The 21,984-nt window shown below is 38.2% G+C and overlaps 3 protein-coding genes across 3 annotated transcripts; all 3 read left to right on the top strand.

Moving 5' to 3' along the window:
- The first annotated feature begins 2,632 nt into the window (after positions 1 to 2,632).
- On the top strand, positions 2,633 to 4,471 carry LOC111911830 (annexin D3-like). The gene is made up of 6 exons (XM_023907573.1): positions 2,633 to 2,708; positions 2,914 to 3,059; positions 3,146 to 3,376; positions 3,455 to 3,667; positions 3,851 to 3,940; positions 4,022 to 4,471. Exons 1-6 carry the CDS (start codon positions 2,633 to 2,635, stop codon positions 4,469 to 4,471), a joined length of 1,206 nt encoding a protein of 401 aa, XP_023763341.1.
- A 6,084-nt stretch (positions 4,472 to 10,555) lies between these two features.
- LOC111911829 (uncharacterized) lies at positions 10,556 to 11,746 on the top strand. The gene has a single exon (XM_023907572.2). The coding sequence runs from the start codon at positions 10,556 to 10,558 to the stop codon at positions 11,744 to 11,746; it is 1,191 nt and encodes a 396-aa protein (XP_023763340.2).
- A 2,972-nt stretch (positions 11,747 to 14,718) lies between these two features.
- On the top strand, positions 14,719 to 16,171 carry LOC111911827 (annexin D3-like). The gene is made up of 6 exons (XM_023907571.1): positions 14,719 to 14,794; positions 14,997 to 15,142; positions 15,229 to 15,459; positions 15,538 to 15,597; positions 15,980 to 16,069; positions 16,151 to 16,171. Exons 1-6 carry the CDS (start codon positions 14,719 to 14,721, stop codon positions 16,169 to 16,171), a joined length of 624 nt encoding a protein of 207 aa, XP_023763339.1.
- The last annotated feature ends 5,813 nt before the right edge of the window (positions 16,172 to 21,984 follow it).

The following is a 21,984-nucleotide window of genomic DNA, read 5'->3' as shown; positions in this document are numbered from 1 at the left end:
ACTCTCTGGACCTCTATGGATCCAGATCCAAAGCCTCATCACTAGCAAGGGACTATTTGGCCATCAAATCAACTCAACAAAGGCCACAAGAAACCCTAAATCCAATTATACTCCACAAAACAGAAGATGAGCCGAAATCATACCTCTAGATCGATGATCTAAGCTTCAAATCCACAGAATAGCAACCTCCTTTGCCTCCTCTTGGCTAGAACCTCCCTCTTCTTTGCTAAACAACACACAAAGGTCAAGAAATGCTTCCTCTCTCTCCCAAATCGCCAAAGCACTCTAGGGTTTCTCTCTATGGACTGTTGGGTACAAATGACGGCCATAAGGCCCTTTAAATAGGTCCCAAACCCGAGAAATTAGGGTTTCATTAAACAGCGCGGACTCGCCGAGTCCATATCCTGGACTCGCTGAGTCCAGACGAATCCCGCGTCCAGAATTGCGATCCTGCTCGGCGAGTCTGAGCTCCAACTCGCCGAGTCCCCTCTCAAAACACCAAAAATCAAAACAATAAAGGATACCTGGAAATCCGGGCTGTTACAATTAGGCTCTTTTGGATATTCACGGCCCATTAGAACCAAATAAATGGAGTTTATGGCCCATTAGGGCTATTGGAGTTATTATGGCCCAACGTGGCCCATTAAGGATAACATGAGCCATTTTAAGTCCACATGGCCCAATACGTTAAGTTTTATGAATATGGGTCCATTTAGAGCCCATTTAATGGTTTTTAAGCCCAAAGAAGTCAAATTGGAAGCTTATTGGTCCATTAGGCCCAATAAGAAAATCCTAGCCCATATTGGACTTAAATCGGGATTTGTAGGGTTTCGAATTTTTCCTTGACTATTTGAAGTGTTTGCATAGAGTTTTTGATGGAAATTTCGTTGTCATTGAATAATCATCATGTACGCTTCCAGATTTTGTTTACAATTTTGTCCATGTTAATGTTTACAAAAGCATAGAATTTCTTGGTTGTGACAATAATGAACTCTTCATTCTTTAGCAAAAAAGATATGGTCTAAGAGGCTGTAAGGAGTTCTTCATTGTTGTTTGGTCTTTGCCTATAATACACTACCTGGAGGGCTGAGATCGGGAGTACAACCCATAGTTGCTTATCTTGTTGGGTTTATTTATTTATTTATTTATTTATTTTACAAATATACTAGATTCATGTGTAGAAGATTATATTATAAAGGTTGGACGTTTGGGGTTAAGTTAATAGGGGTGATTTGATTTTCTTTGATATACGTGGTTTGCATATTACTATAATATATGTATAATACATTTCCATTTTAATGTTTATTATTAGGCTAAGGGAGCGGTAACAGTCCTAGCATTTTGTCACGTCAGCTTTTTGAGTGTCACTTCATTTTTCTCTTTTTAACACCTAAACTTAACATTTGGTAGGGAGTGGTAACACTCCTAACACTCCATTTTTTTTAATTTAATTTAATTACTTTATTTTAATAAACAAACATTTTTTTTAATATTAAATAAAATATATTTTTTAAAATTAAATTACTTCATTTAAATATACAAACACTTTTTGTGCACAAATCTTAAACACATTTTACTTTTTAAACCACAAACAATTAATATAATATAAATTATATTGGGGTAAAAATCAAATTTATTAATCAAAAAAAGTTAATAAAAATATTGAATTTTTAATTAAATTGGGGTAAAAGTCGGATTTATTAATAAAAAGGGAGGAGGGAGGGGGGGGGGGGGGGGGGGGGGGGGAGGAGGGGAAATTGAATTTTGTTTGAATTGTAAATCCACTTGAACGAATTTTCACCAATCAGAAACAAGCTCTCTCTCTCTCTCTCTCTCTCTCTCTCTCTCTCTCTCTCTCTCTCTCTCTCTCTCTCTCTCTCTCTCTCTCTCTCTCTCTCTCTCTCTCTCTCTCTCTCTCTCGTAAAAGTTTTGACGAATTGATCTTAGCATCTCCCCTAGTGAATGATAGGGGGTGGTGTGCATTTGGGCTTAGCGCGTTTAGCTAGTGTTCTTAACACCTCCACTGCCATTAGCGTTAGATGATCAACGTCACTTATAAGATATAAAATTGGATGGAGACTAAATCTTTCAAATCTTGTTAGATGAGCATCACTTAATGAAATCACTCAACATATTTAACTTAAGGAAAAAATATGGATTTTGTTTCCTTAAATAGACATTTATGAAAATTTAATTATTTGCATTAAACTACTATTGGAAAATGCAAAAACTAAAATGAAAATAGATAGGTATTAAAATTCCATGTTTTATCATATAATCCTTTTTGTATCGAAAATAATGCTTCATTATAAATATATAGATGTAATAATCTATTTGCACAAAAACACTAATTGCTTCTTAAAACTAATTTTCGAAAGAAATTATTAGCATCCGTCCCTTGACATAGGTAAAAGCTAGTATAGTATATAGATATAGAAGTGTATAGATATCATATATGGTGACGAATAATAGCCATAATATTTGGTTGAATTAGTTTTTCACGAAATATCTGCATGGTATGTGTCAGTGGCGGTTGGAGAAGCCCTAATATCATTCAATATATATTGATACATGCAGAGGATTGATAGACAAGCAGCAACAAATCGGAAAAAGCAAAAAAGCAACAAAACCAATGGCTACTCTCCAATTACCGCAACAAGTTCCTTCTCCTGCCCAAGACTCTGAAACCCTCCGAAAAGCGTTCCAAGGTCCCATCTCTCTGCCATCAGTTCTGATTGATTGCTTTGCATCACATTTTTATTTTTGATAGTTTTAGGATAACCATCCCATATTCCATTTCTCATCTGGGTTTTGTCGAGATCCAGAAAATGTGTGGATTTTTTACTTCTGTCAAGTTTTCGTTTTTCTTAATAAAATTTGCTAGAATATTAACTAACAAGATGGGAGTGTCAGGATGTATAACCGATGAGAAGGCTGTGATTAAAGTATTGGGTCATAGGAATGCAGCACAAAGAAAGAACATTGGAGATACTTATCAGGAATTATACAATCAATCTCTCATTGATTCTCTCAATTCTAAGCTTTCTGGTGATTTTGGTGTATGTTGTTTTTTGCATCTCAATATATGAAAAAGAAAATACACATTAATTTTAGGTAAAGTTGAATTCTTGAATTTGCATAACAGAGAGCAGTGATGTTGTGGACATGCAAACCACTAGAAAGGGATGCAAGGATACTCCACAAAGTGTTGAATTCAAAGCAAATAGGCATGAATGAATTAGCAATAATCATCGAAATCTGTGTTACATCGTCTCCATCCCATTGGAGGGCTATAAGAGACTGCTACAATTCCCTATTTGAATCTAACTTCCATCAAGACATGAGTTCTGATATTGTCCCACGAACATTTGTATTGGTACTCACGAGTTCTTGATTTGGTGTCTGTTTGGATCAGATAAACTCTCATTTTTAACAACTCGTTTCCATTATGCAGAATCTACTTCGGTTTATAATGCCTGTCAGGAAAAGTTTGCCAACTGTAGATTTGGATTCGGTAAATGATGACACAACCAAATTAAGAAGAGCTATTGAGTCCAAAGAAATATATGAACTTGATTTTGGCTCAATATTTAGCTGGAGGAGCTTCTTGGAGCTCAAAGCAATTTTCGAATCTTACCATCAAAAATATGGAAATCCCATTTCGGAGGTTTTGTGTCTTAACCTGTTGACAACCATTTTGTTGAACTTCTTAACTTCGTAATTAGAATATATATCACCTTTTCACTTTGGAAATTGAGTATCCAAAAATATGCTGATTGATTTTGATAACTCAAAGTCAAAGAATGGATTCTTTTATAAAGGTTTACATCAATTTTGATTATTTTTACAGGATATCAAGGATTTTGGGGATGAGATGTTGGAATCTTTGGTGAAAATTATGATTAGATGCATTGTTTCCCCTGAGAAATATTTGGCGGAGGTGATTCAAATATGTTGGAAGTTGCTTTAAATATTCACCGAGGCTAGAAAGCTTAACATCTTTTGTTTGGATGGTGCGCAGGTGATCAGAGCTGCACTTTCCTGTCCTGCGGGTATAGATCATGATTCGCTTACAAGAGTGATTGTGCGTAGGGCTGAAATAGATCTGATGAAAGTGAGAGAAGCATATTTGGAGATGAACGAAACAACCCTTGACAAAGCAGTTAAATGCAACACCTCCGGAAACTATCAGGACTTCTTGATGGTGTTGTTGGGACATGTTGGTTTGACAATGCAGTTGACCATAATTCTTCAGAAAACTAGAAAGCATATCCAGAGAGCAGGTCTTTTACTTGTGTACCTGTACAAACGAATGCTTGGAGATAAACATGATGTATGTGCTAGACTGAACTATGGTGTGAACCAACATTATATCGTTAAAAACCTCCAAGAGCCTTCTGGCAACGGATGTTATCTGTTGCACGTTGAGGGTTTTAGTGACGGATTAGTGAGGGGTTTTGATGGATGCTAATGCCAAGATTTCTAGTAGTGAATAACGTCCGGTCTTTGTGAATCGTCGTTATGTTAATGGTTTTAAATGGAAAATTTTGAATTTAGTAGTTTAGGTTATATATATATATATATATATATATATATATATATATATATATATATATATATATATATATATATATATATATATATATATATATATATATAGGTTAAAATGTTTTTTACATTTATTGTGTGCTAAAATGCACAAATAAGAATTTAGTAAAATTATATTATTATTTAATTAAATAATGATAGATATTAAATGGTTTTCATAATTGTATGTATATTAAATGATATTCGTAATTATAATTTTCTCTTTATGGAAATTAATTAAATTCGTTATTAATGTCAACAATAACATTCTTTCAGAATGAATTCGTATCTAGATTTTTATGTTAGCAATAACATTATTTCAGGACTCACTCACTTAAAATACAATAAAGTTGTATGAAATATGAAGATTGAAGGTGTATTCTAGTAGAATATACTCTCGTTCTCCTAAAATTCACTTTTATTATTTTATATATCAATTCATTCTGAAAGAATATTATTATTGACATTAATGACGAATTAAATTAGTTTCCATAAAAAAGAATTATAAATACGGATATCATTTAATATACATTTAATGTTTACTCAGTTCTTATTGGTGCATTCTAGCATACAATAGATGTGACAAACATTTGAACATATATATATATATATATATATATATATATATATATATATATATATATATATATATATATATATATATATATATATTGGGTGAAGTTCAATAAAGAACCATAATTAACCAAGGAACCAAATTTTTTTCTACTTTTAGAACTTATTTTTTATCAAAAAAAAAACTAAAAATACAGAAATTCATAACTTTTTATCCTTTTTCCAATGATATAAAATTCGATTTTTTTTTACGTCAAATTCACAATGTGAATCTTTGAAAATTCACAACGTAGATTCACACGGTGAATCCGAAAAATATTTTTCACATTCACAATTTTAATATATTAATTTAGATATTTTTAGATTTTTTTTCGATAAACAATAAGCTCTAGAAATTGAAAAAAAAAAGATTTGGTTCCTTAAAAAATAAATAATTATGGTTCCCTATTGAACTTTTTCATATATATATATATATATATATATATATATATATATATATATATATATATATATATATATATATACACACACACACACACATACACACACACATACACACACAAGGTTAGAGATCCGTGGAAACCATAGGTTTATAAAAAAAAAAAAATTATAGCCACAAAATTACATATGACAAAATGAATGAGAGTGGCATATGGTAAAAAAAATATTTATTAGAATAGATTTAAGATTATTATATTTTCTCATAATATTGTCAATAAAAGAAAGTTTATAAATTTTATATATAATAATAAAATAAATATTCTAAATAGTTGTATAGGTGGCTTTTGTATATATTGGGAAATATTGTTGGATTTTGTATATATATTAGGAAATCTCATCCGGTTCCAAAAAAATTAGAAAATCTCATAGCTTAATTCAAAATTCAAAATTCAAATTCAATACATATTTTGATTTATTTGAATTTAAAAACTAAATTAATAGAGAATAATATATGAGGCTATTATGTGTCAACATGAAAATAAAAGCTAAATTTTTTGAATTAATACTCTCTGTTATATTTTTATATTTGGTTGAACTTGCTGATGTTTGTGGCCTTGATCAGGCCTTATAACTTCGCATCCAAAAATGAAGTGCATTGTACGCAAGTATGTCCAAGGTGCTCCTGACTCCAAGGTGTTAGGGAAATATGGTCTGAGAGCTATAATTGTCACACCCCCGAACCAGACGGCGGAAACGTCCGAGGGTTCGTGTGACTTAAATTGAAATATCAACACAATGAATATCCATGAAACAGAACATAAACATCACCATGCATTCATACATTACTACTGACCTTATTCACATCAAGTACATTGTTTACATGACATATTTCAAAACATAAATTGTCTGATGATTAACATTTCACAAAAGAAATTTCCTGAAACACACTTGGAAGTTCTTCAGTCTAACGATTTCCTGAGAATACAAGTTATTTTGAAAATATCAACATATATAATGTTGGTGAGTTCATAAGCATATTTGATATAAAACTAGTTTGTATTGTTTGTATAACCCAGAAAATCCGATATTTTCTGTAACAAAAACTGTTTGCGAAAAAGATGTGATGATCCCATAAGTGCATATGTATGTGATTTCAAAACATGTAAAAGTGATTGTTCTTCAAAATTGATTCTTGTGTTATAATTATTGTATTATAATTGTTGTATTATAATTGTTGTATGTTGAAGTGAATAATGTCGTTTCCCCAGAAAACCCGATGTTTTCCAATTTAAATGGCATGATGGTGTTGTACTATTGTATGAATAACTTTGAATCGTCACCGTGTATGAATCTGATTTCCCATGAATACTAGAATGGTAATGGATCTCTATGTGAGTCGTTATAACCATGCATAATAATGACTAATTCGCCTGTCTTTGCATTTTTTTCCAAACGCCGGTTTTGATCAAGATTTTGTCACCCTAGACTGGCTAAGTCTAACTGTAGCGAACAACTCAGGTGTGGGGAGTCACCCCCGTATATATCTATACACAAACTATTGCTCTCCCTCCAGGAGACTCTGATTATAACTATAGGCTACGGCCGACACTTATTGGTGCCACCCGTTATTTCTCACTAAATCCCATGAAATTGAATAACCTTGTTTTACAACCTAAATGATGTTTACGTGAATATGAAGTAAGCCTAACAGACATGAAAGAGGACAACGGTGGTCCACTAATTATGTATGTTATTATAGGCTGTCGAGTATGCTACGGACACGTTATAGCCCATTAAGCATATTATGAATGTTTAGGGTTTTATTAGCAATACAAATGGACCACGAAGGCCCAATAGCATGTTGAAGCTGATAAAGGTCTATTAGGCATGTCATTGGATCACCAAGACCCAACAATCATGTTTGAATATATTAGGCTCCATAATCATGATATTGGGCCACAAAGACCCAATAGCACGAACAGAAGATTTTGGGCCCAATCATTGAATCATTTATAGTTTTTTCGATTTTAAGTTCGTAGTGTAGGTATTTGTTGTATGCTAAATATTTATTCGCACTGTAAAAAAAATATACCTTAACGTCTGATTTATAACGAAGCTTTTGTTATATATATATATATATATATATATATATATATATATATATATATATATATATATATATATATATATATATATATATATATATATATATATATATATATATAACCATGCGTTATAAACTTGATATTTTTAACCAAAAATTTATATATGTCTATTCAGCTCAAAAACATTTATTTTGACCATTGCAGCCCCTTTATCTATAAAAATGGCACTTTTAGTCCCTTTTCATGAAAATTGACATTTTTGATCCTTAACTCGACCCAAACTTTATTCAAATAATAGTTTCAGTCCAAAACTATTGTATTTGTCATTTCCAGCCTTTATTTGTAAAAATTTTACATTTTTGGCTCAATTTCCGTAAGTTTTACAATTTGACCCCAAAATCAAAAACTTTGCATTTTTAGTCCAATTTTTGCATCAAAGTCATTTTCAGCCCCTGAAATAGTTTATTTGCATTTTAGACTCATATTTTGATAAATGTACAACATCAGCCCCCAAAACTGTTCATTTTTCACAATTTTCGGCCAAAAACTCGTGAGGCGAAAATTAAAGCCCAATAAGCTAAAACTTATGTTTTTGACCCCTAGAAAAGTGTTATTTTCATAAGAGTCATATTTTATGTGAATAATACCATTTTATCCTTATAGAACCGAAAACATTATATTTTACCCAAATCTTTGTTATTTTTGCAAAAATGACATTTATAAGGATTTTGACTTTGTTTTCACTTCTTGAGCCTAAAGATCCTTGGATCTTTGAAGTAAATTGTTTATTATGTTATTTGTTTATGTATCCTTCACACTTTAGCCATAGATTACAAGATTTAGCAAATAATATCATGTTCTCTAAACATAACCCAAAGAAATCACATATAACAAGCATACACACATAGATCAACATATAGTACTTGTGTTTTCCCCAAGGTTCTAAATGGCGTGAGGCGTGGCATGGCGGCAAGGTCAAGCCTCAAGCTTAACGAGCCATGGCGTTTTTCAAGGCGTGATGTAAGGAGGAGATTTTATATTAATTTAAAATTATATTACCACATAAATATAAATTTATATTAAATATAACTACTTTTTAGAAGTGTTAGATCAATAACTAGTAATAAAAATTTAACAAAAACCACAATACTTGTATCTCCTATTAGAAAAGACATAACAAAGAGAAAAAAATCGTGTCTCAAACGAAAAAACAAGCGCCATAACACGCCATAACGCGCCATGGTGCGCCATATCATGCCTTGCCACTCGCCACACCTAACAGCAACGTTATGAGGCTTTCGTAACGGCGGAGCCACGCCTCACGCCTTGGCGCGCGCCATGGTGCGCCTTTTAGAACACTGATTTTCCCCCAAAAAACAAGAAAAAACCAAAAACAAGGGGGTATGAACTCACCTTGGGTTTGAAGTTTTGGTTTTTGGGTGATGATGTGAGGAGATTCGGCCTTAACAAGCTTCTTGAGAGAAATTTCGAACTTAGATGAGTTCTAAGAAGCATGATTCATGATTTAAAGAGTAAATGAGAGCTAGTTTTAACAAAACATGACATTAGACTTTTTGATTAGATGTATCTTACCAAAGAGATGGATTTTTGATGAAGTCCTCTTGGAACACAAACAACCCACGTGATTTTGAGGATAAGAGAGAGTTTTCAAGATGATTTTGATAGTGTTTGTAAAAATATGAAGGTGGCGGTGTGGGTTTGAGATTCTCGTCCTTAGTTAAAGGAAAAGGAAGAAAGAAGATCAAAGGGGTTAACGCATGTTGGTTAAGGATGATTTTGCTTTGATACATGTGAGTTCCTTTGCCTAGAATACCACTAAGCAAAGGTGTGGTGTCAAGATCTCACATTATCTTGTTTTAAATTTCTCTATTTTTTTATAATAGTTAGGCCGAGAAAGTCTAAGGAGAGAAGAAAGGATGGGTAGCTTGGGCCTTACTTGCTTGGTCGTGATCCCATATGGCCCAAATTAATTAGCTCTCGGCCCATTAGGCTCCTTTGGATATTCACGGCCCATTAGAACCAAATAAATGGAGTTTATGGCCCATTAGGGCTATTGGAGTTATTATGGCCCAACGTGGCCCATTAAGGATAACATGATCCATTTTAAGTCCACATGGCCCAATACGTTAAGTTTTATGAATATGGGTCCATTTAGAGCCCATTTAATGGTTTTTAAGCCCAAAGAAGTCAAATTGGAAGCTTATTGGTCCATTAGGCCCAATAAGAAAATCCTAGCCCATATTGGACTTAAATCGGGATTTGTAGGGTTTTGAATTTTTACTTGACTATTTGAAGTGTTTGCATAGAGTTTTTGATGGAAATTTCGTTGTCATTGAATAATCATCATGTACGCTTCCAGATTTTGTTTACAATTTTGTCCATGTTAATGTTTACAAAAGCATAGAATTTCTTGGTTGTGACAATAATGAACTCTTCATTCTTTTGCAAAAAATATATGGTCTAAGAGGCTGTAAGGAGTTCTTCATTGTTGTTTGGAGTTAATTCTGATTTGAATTTGAGTTTAATGCAATAAAGAGAATAATCGGTTACCACATTGTGGTTAACCTGGTAGTTAAAGTTTTCAGTCATAGTTTGGTAGTTTTAAAAGCACTTTTAATTCAGATTTTAATGTGTTAGAGTCTATAAATTGCAAACAGTTTGTAGTTTGTTGGTGTGTCAAATAAAAGAAGAATTCAGAAAAGTTTTATGTGTGCATTCTTTCCCCTGTTTCAGACCTGTGCAGTTTTTATTGCGGTCATGTTAGCCTGATCACCAACACTTGGTATCAGAGCTCTCGGTTCATGCCCAAATATATCCGTTACAAATCCATGTCGTCATCTATCCAACTTGTTACAAGAGAGAATGGTGGAGTGCCATTTCACTGTCTGATGTTGACTCCCACGAACTACACCACGTGGGCGATCAAAATGGAAGCTATAATGGATGCCCAGGGAGTATGGGAATCCATTGAACCAGCAGGGGGAGAAGTTGTGGATGAGAAAAAGAACAAGTCGGCTCGGGCTTATCTTTTCCAAGAAATATCGGAAGACATCTTGTTACAGGTGGCAAAGAAGAAGACAGCAAAGGAAGTGTGGGATTCTTTAAAAACAAGGTTTCTCGGGGCTGATAGAGTTCAGAAAGCAAGATTACACACTCTCAAGAGTGAGTTTGAGGCCTTACGGATGAAAGACGGGGAGTCTATAGATGAGTTCGCGGGAAAGCTAGGTGCAATGATCTCGAAGCACAGCAGTCTTGGCACAACCCTTGAAGATAGTGTACTCATAAGAAAACTACTTGACTCCGTCCCAGATAACTACTTGCAACTGGTAGCATCCATTGAACAATATTCAGATGTGGATGAGATGCCATTCGAGGAAGCTGTAGGAAGGCTCAAGGCCTATGAGGATCGGCTGAAACTTCGAAGCAATAATACAACCGGGGAAGGAAGTTTGTTGTTCACCCGATCAGATGGTCAATACAATCAAAAGGCTTCAAAAGGGGGTTCCTTATCGAGTGGTAAGGGACGCGGAACATCACATCATGACAGAGGTGGTCGAAGTGGTGGACGAGGTAGAGGAAGTACACGGGGCAGAGGTGGTCGTGGAAGCTTTACAAAGTTTCATGACTCACACAATAATCGTCAAAAAGGAAGGGATAAAAGTCATATAAAGTGTTACAATTGTGAAGAATATGGTCACTATGCATCAGAATGCAAAGCTCCAAAGGAAAGAAAAGATGAAGTAAACTTGACTCAAACTCAAAATCGTGATGATAAACCAGAAGCACTTCTGTTGAGTATCCTTGGGGAAGAGTCAAACAACATGGTGTTACTAAATGAAGACAAGGTGTTCCCGGGACAGAAGAGCAGTGGTGAAGATCTTTGGTATTTGGATAATGGTGCCAGTAATCATATGACTGGCATGAGAAGTTTCTTTGCTGAACTTGATGAGAAGGTGACCGGACAGGTGCGCTTTGGTGATGGTTCTAAAGTGAAGATTGAAGGAAAAGGGACAATCTAGTTTAAGTGCAAGAATGGTGATCAAATACTTGTACCAGATGTATATTTCATTCCAGCTTTGCATTGTAACATCCTGAGTCTAGGGCAGATGAAAAAAGAAGGATACAAGATTGAGATGTTGCATCAGTATCTACGAGTACATGATGTACATGGAAGATTGATAATGAAGGTACAACGGTCCAAGAACCGGTTGTACAAGATCACCCTCAAAACTTCACAACCGATTTGTATGGCAACTAGTATTGATGACGAGGCTTGGCTATGGCATGCGAGGTTGGGGCACGTAAACTTTCGAGTTATGGAATCAATGGTTGAGAAAGGATTAGTAGAAGGTGTGCCAAAGATAAAACACCCGACACAAGTTTGCGATGGGTGTTTGGTCGCGAAACAATTCAAACAACCATTCCCAAAAGAAGCAATATGGCGAGCAAGTAAACCTCTCGAGCTAATTCACGCTGATCTTTGTGGTCCAATAACACCACAAACTTTGGCAGGTAACAGATACTTCATGCTAATGGTCGATGATTTTAGTAGATACATGTGGGTACATATGTTGAAATCAAAAGACGAAGCCTTTGCAACCTTCAAGAAGTTTAAAGCTCAGGTTGAAAATGAGAGTCCATACAAGGTGAAGGTACTCAGGATAGATCGGGGAGGGGAGTTCACCTCCCAAGTTTTTTCAGAATTTTGCAGCAAAGAAGGCATCAAAAGGCAATTAACTGCACCGTATTCGCCCCAGCAAAACGGTGTAGTTGAGCGTCGAAATCGGACCGTTCTTGAAGCCAAGAGATCATTCTTGAAGAGTATGAGTGTGCCAGAAAGATTGTGGGGGGAGGCTGTTCGTCACGCAGTGTATGTTCTAAATTGAATGCCAACGAAAGGTGTAAAGAATATAACACCGTATGAAGGGTGGAAAGGGAAAAAACCAACGCTTCATCATGTCAAAGTGTTTGGTTGCCTTGCACACATGAAGAAGCCATCAAATCAATTAACCAAGCTAAGTGATTGAAGTATCCAAGTGGTGTATCTAGGGGTCGAACCAGGTAGCAAGGCTTATAGATTGTTCAACCCTAAAGAGAATAAGATAATGGTGGGCCGAGATGTCATATTTGAAGAGAAAGTTAAGTGGAGTTGGGCTGAAGCCCAAAATGGCGAGCAAGGTGAACAACCTGGGTATTTTAGAAGTTTTTTTAATTCATCGACATATGGAGAAGAAGTGTATCAAAACCCAGCTGATGATGAAAATCCTTCTTTCCAATCGCCGGTGGATACTCCTTCAGCGACACCAACAAGCACGAGCACAGGTAATCAAACAAACTCAACCCCTCTTACGTTTGATTTCTCAAACACATCTTTGGAACACAACGAAGGAATAAGCCCTTCCAAGTTTGATAATACCCTTGTGCGTGGGTTCGATCTCTACCTGAGATATATGCTGAAACTCACCCAATTGAAGATGAAGAAGTAGACCTAATGTTTGTTGGTGAAGAACCCTCCACCTATCTGGAAGCAACAGGGGATCGAGACTGGTTAGAAGCAATGAAAACTGAACTTGGCTCACTTGAAAAAAATAAAACATGGAATCTGACAGATTTGCCACGTAGACATAGACCCATTGGACTGAAGTGGGTATTTAAATTAAAAAAGGATCCAGAAGACAAAGTAATAAAACACAAAGCCCGATTGGTCGCGAAGGGGTATGTGCAGCGAAAGGGGGTTGATTTTGATGAAGTGTTTGTGCCCGTTGCATGATTGGAGACAATTCAAGTACTCCTAGCACTTGCAGCAATGGGAGGCTGGAAAGTTCACCATCTTGATGTGAAATCCGCTTTCTTAAATGGAGAGTTAAAAGAAGAGGTATAGGTTTCACAGCCGGACGGGTTTGTTATTGCAGGCAAGGAACATCAGGTTTACCGGTTAAATAAAGCTCTCTATGGACTACGACAGGCTCCAAGAGCGTGGAATGTCAAGCTTGACAAAACACTCAAGGATACATGGAGTCACCTAGAGAAAGTCATTTAAAGGCAGTAAAACACATTTTGAGATATGTAAAGGGTACAATTAATCATGGTATTGTGTATAGACAAGGAGGAGATGGAAACTTGGTGGGTTATAGTGATAGTAGTCACGGGATGGATCGTGATGATGGCAAAGGCACAACTGGAATGGCATTTTATCTCTCAGGAAATCTGGTCACATGGAGTTCACAAAAGCAGAGGACTGTGGCTCTATCTTCTTGTGAATCAGAATTCATGGCAGCAACATCAGCGGCTTGTCAAGCACTGTGGTTGAGAAACCTCTTAAAGGAATTGACCAGCTGGGAGGTTAGAAAGGTCAAGTTATATGTAGACAACAAATCTGCAAGAGAGCTCATGAAGAACTCTGTATTCCATGGTAGGAGCAAACACATTGAGACTCGATACCATTTCATCCGTGAGTGTGTGGAAAATTGATTAATTTGTGTGGAGCATATAAGTGGAGAGGAGCAACGAGCAGATACTCTGACCAAAGCATTGCCCCGGGTGAAGTTTGCTGAGATGAAAAGTCTTCTGGGAGTTGAGAAGCTTAAAGACCCTATTCAGAATTAGGGGGAGAGTATTGGAGTTAATTCTGATTTGAATTTGAGTTTAATGCAATAAAGAGAATAATCGGTTACCACATTGTGGTTAACCTGGTAGTTAAAGTTTTCAGTTATAGTTTGGTAGTTTTAAAAGCACTTTTAATTCAGATTTTAATGTGTTAGAGTCTATAAATTGCAAATAGTTTGTAGTTTGTTGGTGTGTCAAATAAAAGAAGAATTCAGAAAAGTTTTATGTGTGCATTCTTTCCCCTGTTTCAGACCTGTGCAGTTTTTATTGTGGCCATTTTTAGCCTGATCAACAGCCCTAATATCATTCAATATATATTAATACATGCAGAGGATTGATAGACAAGCAGCAACAAATTGGAAAAAGCAAAAAAGCAACAAAACCAATGGCTACTCTCCAATTACCGCAACAAGTTCCTTCTCCTGCCCAAGACTCTGAAACCCTCAGAAAAGCGTTCCAAGGTACCATCTCTCTACCATCACTGATTTGATTGTTTGCATCACATTTTTATTTTTGATAGTTTTAGGATAACCATCCCATATTCCATATCTCATCTGGATTTTGTCGAGATCCAGAAAATGTGTGGATTTTTTATTTCTGTCAAGTTTTCGTTTTTCTTAATAAAATTTATTAGAATATTAACTAACAAGATGGGAGTGTCAGGATGTATAACCGATGAAAAGGCTATGATTAAACTATTGGGTCATAGGAATGCAGCACAAAGAAAGAACATTGGAGACACTTATCAGGAATTATACAATCAATCTCTCGTTGATTCTCTCAATTCTAAGCTTTCTGGTGATTTTGGTGTATGTTGTTTTTTGCATCTCAATATATGAAAAAGGAAATACACATTAATTTTAGGCAAAGTTGAATTCTTGAATTTGCATAACAGAGAGCAGTGATGTTGTGGACATGCGAACCACTAGAAAGGGATGTAAGGATACTCCACAAAGTGTTGAATTCAAAGCAAATAGGCATGAATGAATTAGCAATAATCATCGAAATTTGTTTTACATCGTCTCCATCCCATTGGAGGGCTATAAGAGACTGCTACAATTCCCTATTTGAATCTAACTTCCATCATGACATGAGTTCTTATATTGTCCCACGATCATTTGAATTGGTACTAACGAGTTCTTGATTTGGTGTCTGTTTGGATAAGATAAGCTCTCATTTTTAATAACTCGTTTCCATTATGCAGAATCTACTTCGGTTTATAATGCCTTTCAGGAAAAGTTTGCCAACTGTAGATTTGGATTCGGTAAATGATGACGCAACCGAATTAAGGAGAGCTATTGAGTCCAAAGACATATATGAACTTGAATTTTTCTCAATATTTAGCTCGAGGAGCTTCTTGGAGCTCAAAGCAATTTTCGAATCTTACCATCACAAACGAGGAGCTTCTTGGAGCTCAAAGCAATTTTCGAATCTTACCATCACAAATATGGAAATCCCATTTCGGAAGTTTTGTGTCTTAACCTGTTGACAACCATTTTGTTGAACTTCTTAACTTCGTAATTAGAATATCACCTTTTCACTTTGGAAATTGAGTATCCAAAAATATGTTGATTGATTTTGATAACTCAAAGTCAAAGAATGGATTCTTTTATGAAGTTTTACATCAATTTTGATTATTTTTACAGGATATCAAGGATACTGGGGATGATATGTTGGATTCTTTGGTGAAAATAATGATTAGATGCATTGTTTCCCCTGAGAAATATTTGGCGGAGGTGATTCAAATATGTTGGAAGTTGCTTTAAATATTCACCGAGGCTAGAAAGCTTAACATCTGTTGTTTGGATGGTGGACAGGTGATCAGAGCTGCAATGTAACATCTCAAAATATCAAGAGTAGAGTTGAAGGGCTAAAAGAGTAAGTTGTGAAAGAGTGACGTGGCGAGTCCAGGGATGGACTCGGCGAGTAGAGTCGCGACCGGGTCGCGTGCTAAGTAGCCGACTCGGCGAGTCGGTGAGGAGGACTCGGCGAGTAGGCGCTGATTGGAGAAAACCCTAATTCTCGGGCTTGAGCCCTATATAAAGAACATTATGTTTTCCTCCCAGCCTCCTTATCACCCCTTGAGCCCCAGAAAACCCTAAATCGCGGAGAAGCACCATTGTTGAGTGGATTGGAGCTTGGAGAAGTAATTGTTGAAGGAATTTTGGGAGATTGAAGGCTTGGAGCAAGTGGCTTTGCTTGGATTCGAATTACATTGCAGTTGGGGGATCTCTTGGAGGTAATATCTCGTTCTTGGGCTGTTGTTATGTTGTTTCTTCATTTTGGGAATTGTGGGAACTTGTCTCTGGATGTAATTGGAAGTCTAGAGGTTAGATCTGAGGTTGCTACCTCAGATCTAGAATGGAGAAGGATCAGAGAGTATGAAAGTCCCTGTGTTGGAGTGTTTTGTGGAGCCATCATGTCCCCAAACCCTAGCCCAATGTGCAAATGGCCTAGATCTCTTTGGATTCACGTAAATTTTGACACTTTACGTGATGGATGAGTGGTAGGAGGCTAGATCTATGTTTTGGATCAATTGCATGGCCTGGAATGCTTCTGAATGGATTCAGACCGGTGGTACTCGGCGAGTCACATGGGTGTACTCGACGAGTTGCTTGAAGATGAGCTGGGACTCGGCGAGTTGGATGAAGATGGCCTGGAACTCGGCGAGTTGTATGAACAACTCGGCGAGTAGGTTGATGATAGCCTTAGACTCGGCGAGTCTTGTCGAAGGGTCCCGATATTCCCTGGTTGAGTCGAGAATCGATGAGTCAAGGGATGACTCGGTGAGTTGTGTGCGAGTGGACTTAGAGTTGTTGGACTCGGCGAGTCTCGGGGTGACTCGGCGAGTTAGGTCGCGGATTGAGTGAAGTTCTGATTATGGGAACTCGGCAAGTCATAGGGTTGACTCGGCGAGTAGGGTCAGTCAGGGGTTGACTTTGACTGAGGACTTTGATTTTGACCAAGGGTTGACCGTTGACTTTTAGGGTTTGGTCAGCGATGTGGCCTTTGGGCCAAGAGAGGGGTAAAATAGTCTTTTACCCTTAAGAGGGTGCCATGAGAGGCTAGCTTCTAGTATCGAGAGTTATATTCATGAGTGTATTTGCCTTACGTGTTAGGCGGTGGCGAGTTCGAGATTTAAGTGTGGGGATATCTGCTTTCTGCTTGCCTGGTGAGTCTTCTCACTATACCTTACCTTGAGTAGGTAACCAGAGTTATGTGACAGAGTATTTTTTATGCTATGTTTGTTATGTGTTGTACTGAATTATTTCTATGTGATTTATGTTGTGCATGTTTTACAGAGTTGGAACCGAAGGGTTCCTAGAGTTAGAACCGGAAGGTTCACAGAGTTAGAACCTGAGGGTTCACAGAGTTTGGGTGCACGGACCCATAGAGTTATAGCCTCGAGCAGCTAATACGTATTATGTGTGTGGTATGTTGGGGAACTCACTAAGCTTCGTGCTTACAGTGTTTTGTGTGATGTTTTTCAGGTTTCTTTCAGTATCACGGACGGCACCGGCTTGATTGTACACACCAGAAAAAGAGTCATGTTTTGGAGGATCCTGGTTTTCTATGCAAGTGAAAATGGAGTTATGTTTTGTAATTCGATTATGATTGAGATTTTAAACAAGTGTTTCTAAGAATTAAACGTCTATTTTTAAATGAAAAATTGTTTTGAAATTTACGGTGTTACAAGTTAGTATCAGAGCCTTGGTTTGAGGGATTCAGATGCGCCTTCGGGTAAATCTGGACTCAAACTGAGGAAGTAAAAAAAAAGTTTTTTTAAAAAAAAAAAAATAATAATTTTCTGAAATTGAATAAGAGTTCGAAGAGAAAGCAAGAAAGAGTAGTGTGTACAATCAGCCAGAGCCCGAACGGTGATTTCCCAAAATACCCTTACTTTTGTGTTATAAGATATTTATGATGCACTTTATGAGATATTATTGCATGCTAGAGACAGGCTAGGTATTTCATATCTTAGGACTAGAGTGGCCTGATTTGTGATGCCTTAGCCTAGGACTTGTTGTTATATGTGTTATGCTTTTGAGTATGTGATGAGTGAGAGTATCCAGTTAGAACCCATGAGGGGTAGAGTTACAGAGTTCGGTGGTACTTCCGAGGATGAGCCGAGAAAGTGGAGTTATCATAAAGAGGGAGTCCTATGTATTCTTCGATGCTCGAATGCTGCTTGCTTTGTGCTTTGTGGAACTCTCGATGATGGGAGTCAGCTACCAAGTGAATATGACGATATTCAGGAGGTAGATGGCTGGCATCATTAGGAGCTCTTCAGTCGCTGATAGCAAAGAAGTGGGAGGACAACGGAAGAGCCTAGGGAGTAACCCTAGCCAGATGAGTGCACTGGTAGAGTAGAGAATTTCGCTGGGGAGCGAGCACGCGCGATGGGATTGGTGAAAGAGCAAGTCGAGCAGCTACTTAGGAGCTCTGGGATGGTCCGTGTGGAAAGTATGGGTAGATGTGGCAGGTAGTATGGGCCCGTACTACTGAAAGCAGAGGACCCATACTTGATACAGGGAGTATTCTGAAGGTTCTAAGGAGCGTATTGAGGAGTGATGTTATGGTTCGAGTACCATACATCGGAGCGGATTGAGGAGTGATGTTATGGTTCGAGTACCATACATCGGAGCGGATTGAGGAGTGATGTTATGGTTCGAGTACCATACATCGGAGCGGGTTGAGGAGTGATGTTATGGTTCGAGTACCATACATCGGAGCGGATTGAGGAGTGATGTTATGGTTCGAGTACCATACATCGGAGCGGATTGAGGAGTGATGTTATGGTTCGAGTACCATACATCGGAGCGAATTGAGGAGTGATGTTATGGTTCGAGTACCATACATCGGAGCAGATTGGGGAGTAATGTTATGGTTAGAGTACCATACACCGGAGCATATTGAGAAGAGATGTCATGGAATGAGTACCATGGTTCGTAGTGAATGAAGCTTGTGGGTCTCCGGTTATCCGGTCATGATTAAGTTCGAAGAGGCGTCCCCTGAGAGGGAGATCGAGAGCCCTTCAGAGTATTTTAGTAAGGAGTCAGTGAGAAGGGAGAATTTCGATCTGAGTTGAGCGGTCAGTCGATAAAGGAGATGTCACCTTCTATGATCTGGGAGGTACTGATTATGTGCATGTGCAAAATATGAGAAGCATGATGTTTTAGTTTTGGGTTTGGGGGTAAACCCTGCAGGTCGTTATTGATGATGATTTCTCCCAGAGTATCAGGTAGCATGTGTGCCGCGAGGCAGTGATTTATCATGAGCAGATAGTCAGTTGGGACTGAGATAGTCGAGGACCACACTACACCTATTTGAGTATAGTAGGATGTATTGTAGTGGTATCAGTGGGGAGTCCAGTTGAGTTTAGCAGTGCAGATAGTTTTCTATCTATGTTGGGTGTTGAATATGGGAGTGGGTCCCTGTTCTTGGGATGATCCCGATGTTGGAGCAATGTTTGATGAGTTGAGGTGAGGGGTACGATGATATTTTGGTTCAGTCTACGACCCAGGGATGTTATTGAGCAGTTGAGTTGTTTGGTACTAGATTGGTACGAGATTTGGAACGACTAGAGGCAGTCGTGATGAGAAGTTCTTGAGGAGTTCATCAGAGGTTCAGAGTATATGAGGTCGATTGATTTCCTTAAGGAGGATTATCGGGCGTTGTGTAGCACTTTCCGGGGGCAGGTGCGATTTTGTTGGTGAAAATAGTTATGGGTTGGTTGTGTGCTATTTGGTGATGGTTCGAACCCTAAGTGGGGGAGAACCGGGTGTCGTATGTAAGAAAGCAGAGAGTTGTCAAGAGCAGTTATAAGTGGAGTATAGAGATCTGCGGTAAGAAATCATGAGACCAGAGATGTCGGTGATCGAGGGAAGGGGTTAGAGTGAGTTAATGCGGGAAGTACTTGTTTGAGAAGGATGAATGTCTCCACGGCAGGTGTTTATTGGTCAGGAATCTGGTATTGGTCAGTGTTGGGGCAAGTAGATAGAGAATGATTGGGCAGCCAACTCCCGGGTCGGTATGCGTATCCTTGTTTGGATTTTGAGCGGCGGGAAAAAGGGTTTCGGAGAATTACCAGCGTATTTCGTAGCGTTAGCGTTTTCTCGTATTCCAATTGAGGAATTGGATACACCGAAGTTGCAATGTGGGAAGAATGTAGATCTATTTATGGGGTTCAGAGGAAATGTATTATTGTGTCTATATGATGCTTGAGGCAGGAGATCAGTGGTTGTGGCAGGATCTTGTGATGTTCTGTTGGGGTATTCCGAGGTATCCGGGTATGATAACTTTATTTCGGAGTTACTCGTGAATCTTGAGTTGAGACGACTTGTGGTATATCAGGTATCTATGGATCTAGTGGGAGCCCTTCGAGTATGGGCATCCAGGGAGATTATTTGAGAGAATGGATCTTTGCAAGGGGTGGGCATTTGTTATGTCGACTGCCTCCAAAGTCGGTGATGAATATTCGAGTCGAGTATGGGTAGCCGTCTATGATAGTCTGTGGAGCGCGAGCTAGTGGAGTCAGAGGGTGTTGTGATACTGCGGGGAGCCGTAGTACTCACTAGTCAGAGGGTGTTGTGATAATGCGGGGAGCCGTAGTACTCACTAGTCAGAGGGTGTTGTGATACTGCGGGGAGCCGTAGTACTCACTAGTCAGAGGGTGTTGTGATACTGCGGGGAGCCTTAGTACTCACTAGTCGGATGGTGTTGTGATACTACCGGGAGCCGTAGTACTCACTTGATGGCAAGAGAGTGTGATGATGGAATGTTCTCCGATCAGTGTATGATGTGGAAGAGTTTTGGGCTTGAGTAGCCCTAGTATTGAGTTTTTGGAGCCTGGATGTTGGACCGGGGGCGAGACTGGGGTCTCCGTCTCTATCGGGAAATGTGATGGGATGTGCAAGGGATATGCGCAGCAGAAACCAGAGATCAGAGTTGAGACGATCCTCGGTTGGATTGTATTTTTCTCGCATGAGGAAAAGAGAATTTCGTGACTTGCGTGTCACTGGGCCGGGATAGTGGTCACGGGGAGGAAGTTAGTGGGATATTTGGATCATGATAGGGGTGACCTTTGGAGGCTCAGCTGTGGAGTCAAAAGCTGACCTGGTGCTCAGTCTCGAAGAGGGATATGAGAAATGAGCTAGAGCTTATCATGATGATGTCTGAGGACACCTCAGAGAGAGCGAACGATTCAGACGCTCAAAGACATGCTTCGGGCATGTGTATTAGATTTCGGAGGGAGTTGCGGCACGTATTTATCCTTGGTTGAGTTATCCTATATCAACAGCCATCATTAGTGCATTGGTATGCCACCCTTTGAGCTGTTGTATGGGAGGAGGTGTCGGACCCTCATTTGCTGGGGGAAAGTGTTGGTTCACGGAAGTGAAAGTAGTAGTGAGAATGGATGATTTGTAGTATGGTGGTTGAGCATTGTGTCTGTGACAGTGGTATGGAATGACATCATGATGGGATGTCTGCTGAGGACGCGGAAGGGATTCCGCGGGTGTAGAGCCAAGAGTCTCAGGATGGATGCAGGGAGGGAGTCTGGGACTCCCAGCTTGATTCTGATCAGGGTATTGGATATGTGCTAGTGGTTCATCCTGGGGGATGTTGGAGGATATCAATAGTGCATCGGGTT

The sequence above is a fragment of the Lactuca sativa genome, chromosome 8 (genome assembly GCF_002870075.4).
Source record: "Lactuca sativa cultivar Salinas chromosome 8, Lsat_Salinas_v11, whole genome shotgun sequence".
NCBI lineage: Eukaryota > Viridiplantae > Streptophyta > Magnoliopsida > Asterales > Asteraceae > Lactuca > Lactuca sativa.
The sequence above is the reverse complement of the archived record's forward strand: the minus strand, read 5'-3'. Positions and strand labels throughout refer to the sequence as shown.

What these genes read in the sequence shown, in the direction of transcription:
- LOC111911829 (XM_023907572.2), top strand. Translation starts at nt 10,556, where the DNA reads ATGTCGTCATCTATCCAACTTGTTACAAGAGAGAATGGTGGAGTGCCA.
- LOC111911830 (XM_023907573.1), top strand. Translation starts at nt 2,633, where the DNA reads ATGGCTACTCTCCAATTACCGCAACAAGTTCCTTCTCCTGCCCAAGAC. An exon ending in ATGGAAATCCCATTTCGGAG is followed by an intron (nt 3,668 to 3,850) that starts GTTTTGTGTCTT and finishes TTATTTTTACAG; the next exon opens with GATATCAAGGATTTTGGGGA. An exon ending in CTGAGAAATATTTGGCGGAG is followed by an intron (nt 3,941 to 4,021) that starts GTGATTCAAATA and finishes GATGGTGCGCAG; the next exon opens with GTGATCAGAGCTGCACTTTC.
- LOC111911827 (XM_023907571.1), top strand. Translation starts at nt 14,719, where the DNA reads ATGGCTACTCTCCAATTACCGCAACAAGTTCCTTCTCCTGCCCAAGAC. An exon ending in AGCTTTCTGGTGATTTTGGT is followed by an intron (nt 15,143 to 15,228) that starts GTATGTTGTTTT and finishes TTTGCATAACAG; the next exon opens with AGAGCAGTGATGTTGTGGAC. An exon ending in CAACTGTAGATTTGGATTCG is followed by an intron (nt 15,598 to 15,979) that starts GTAAATGATGAC and finishes TTATTTTTACAG; the next exon opens with GATATCAAGGATACTGGGGA.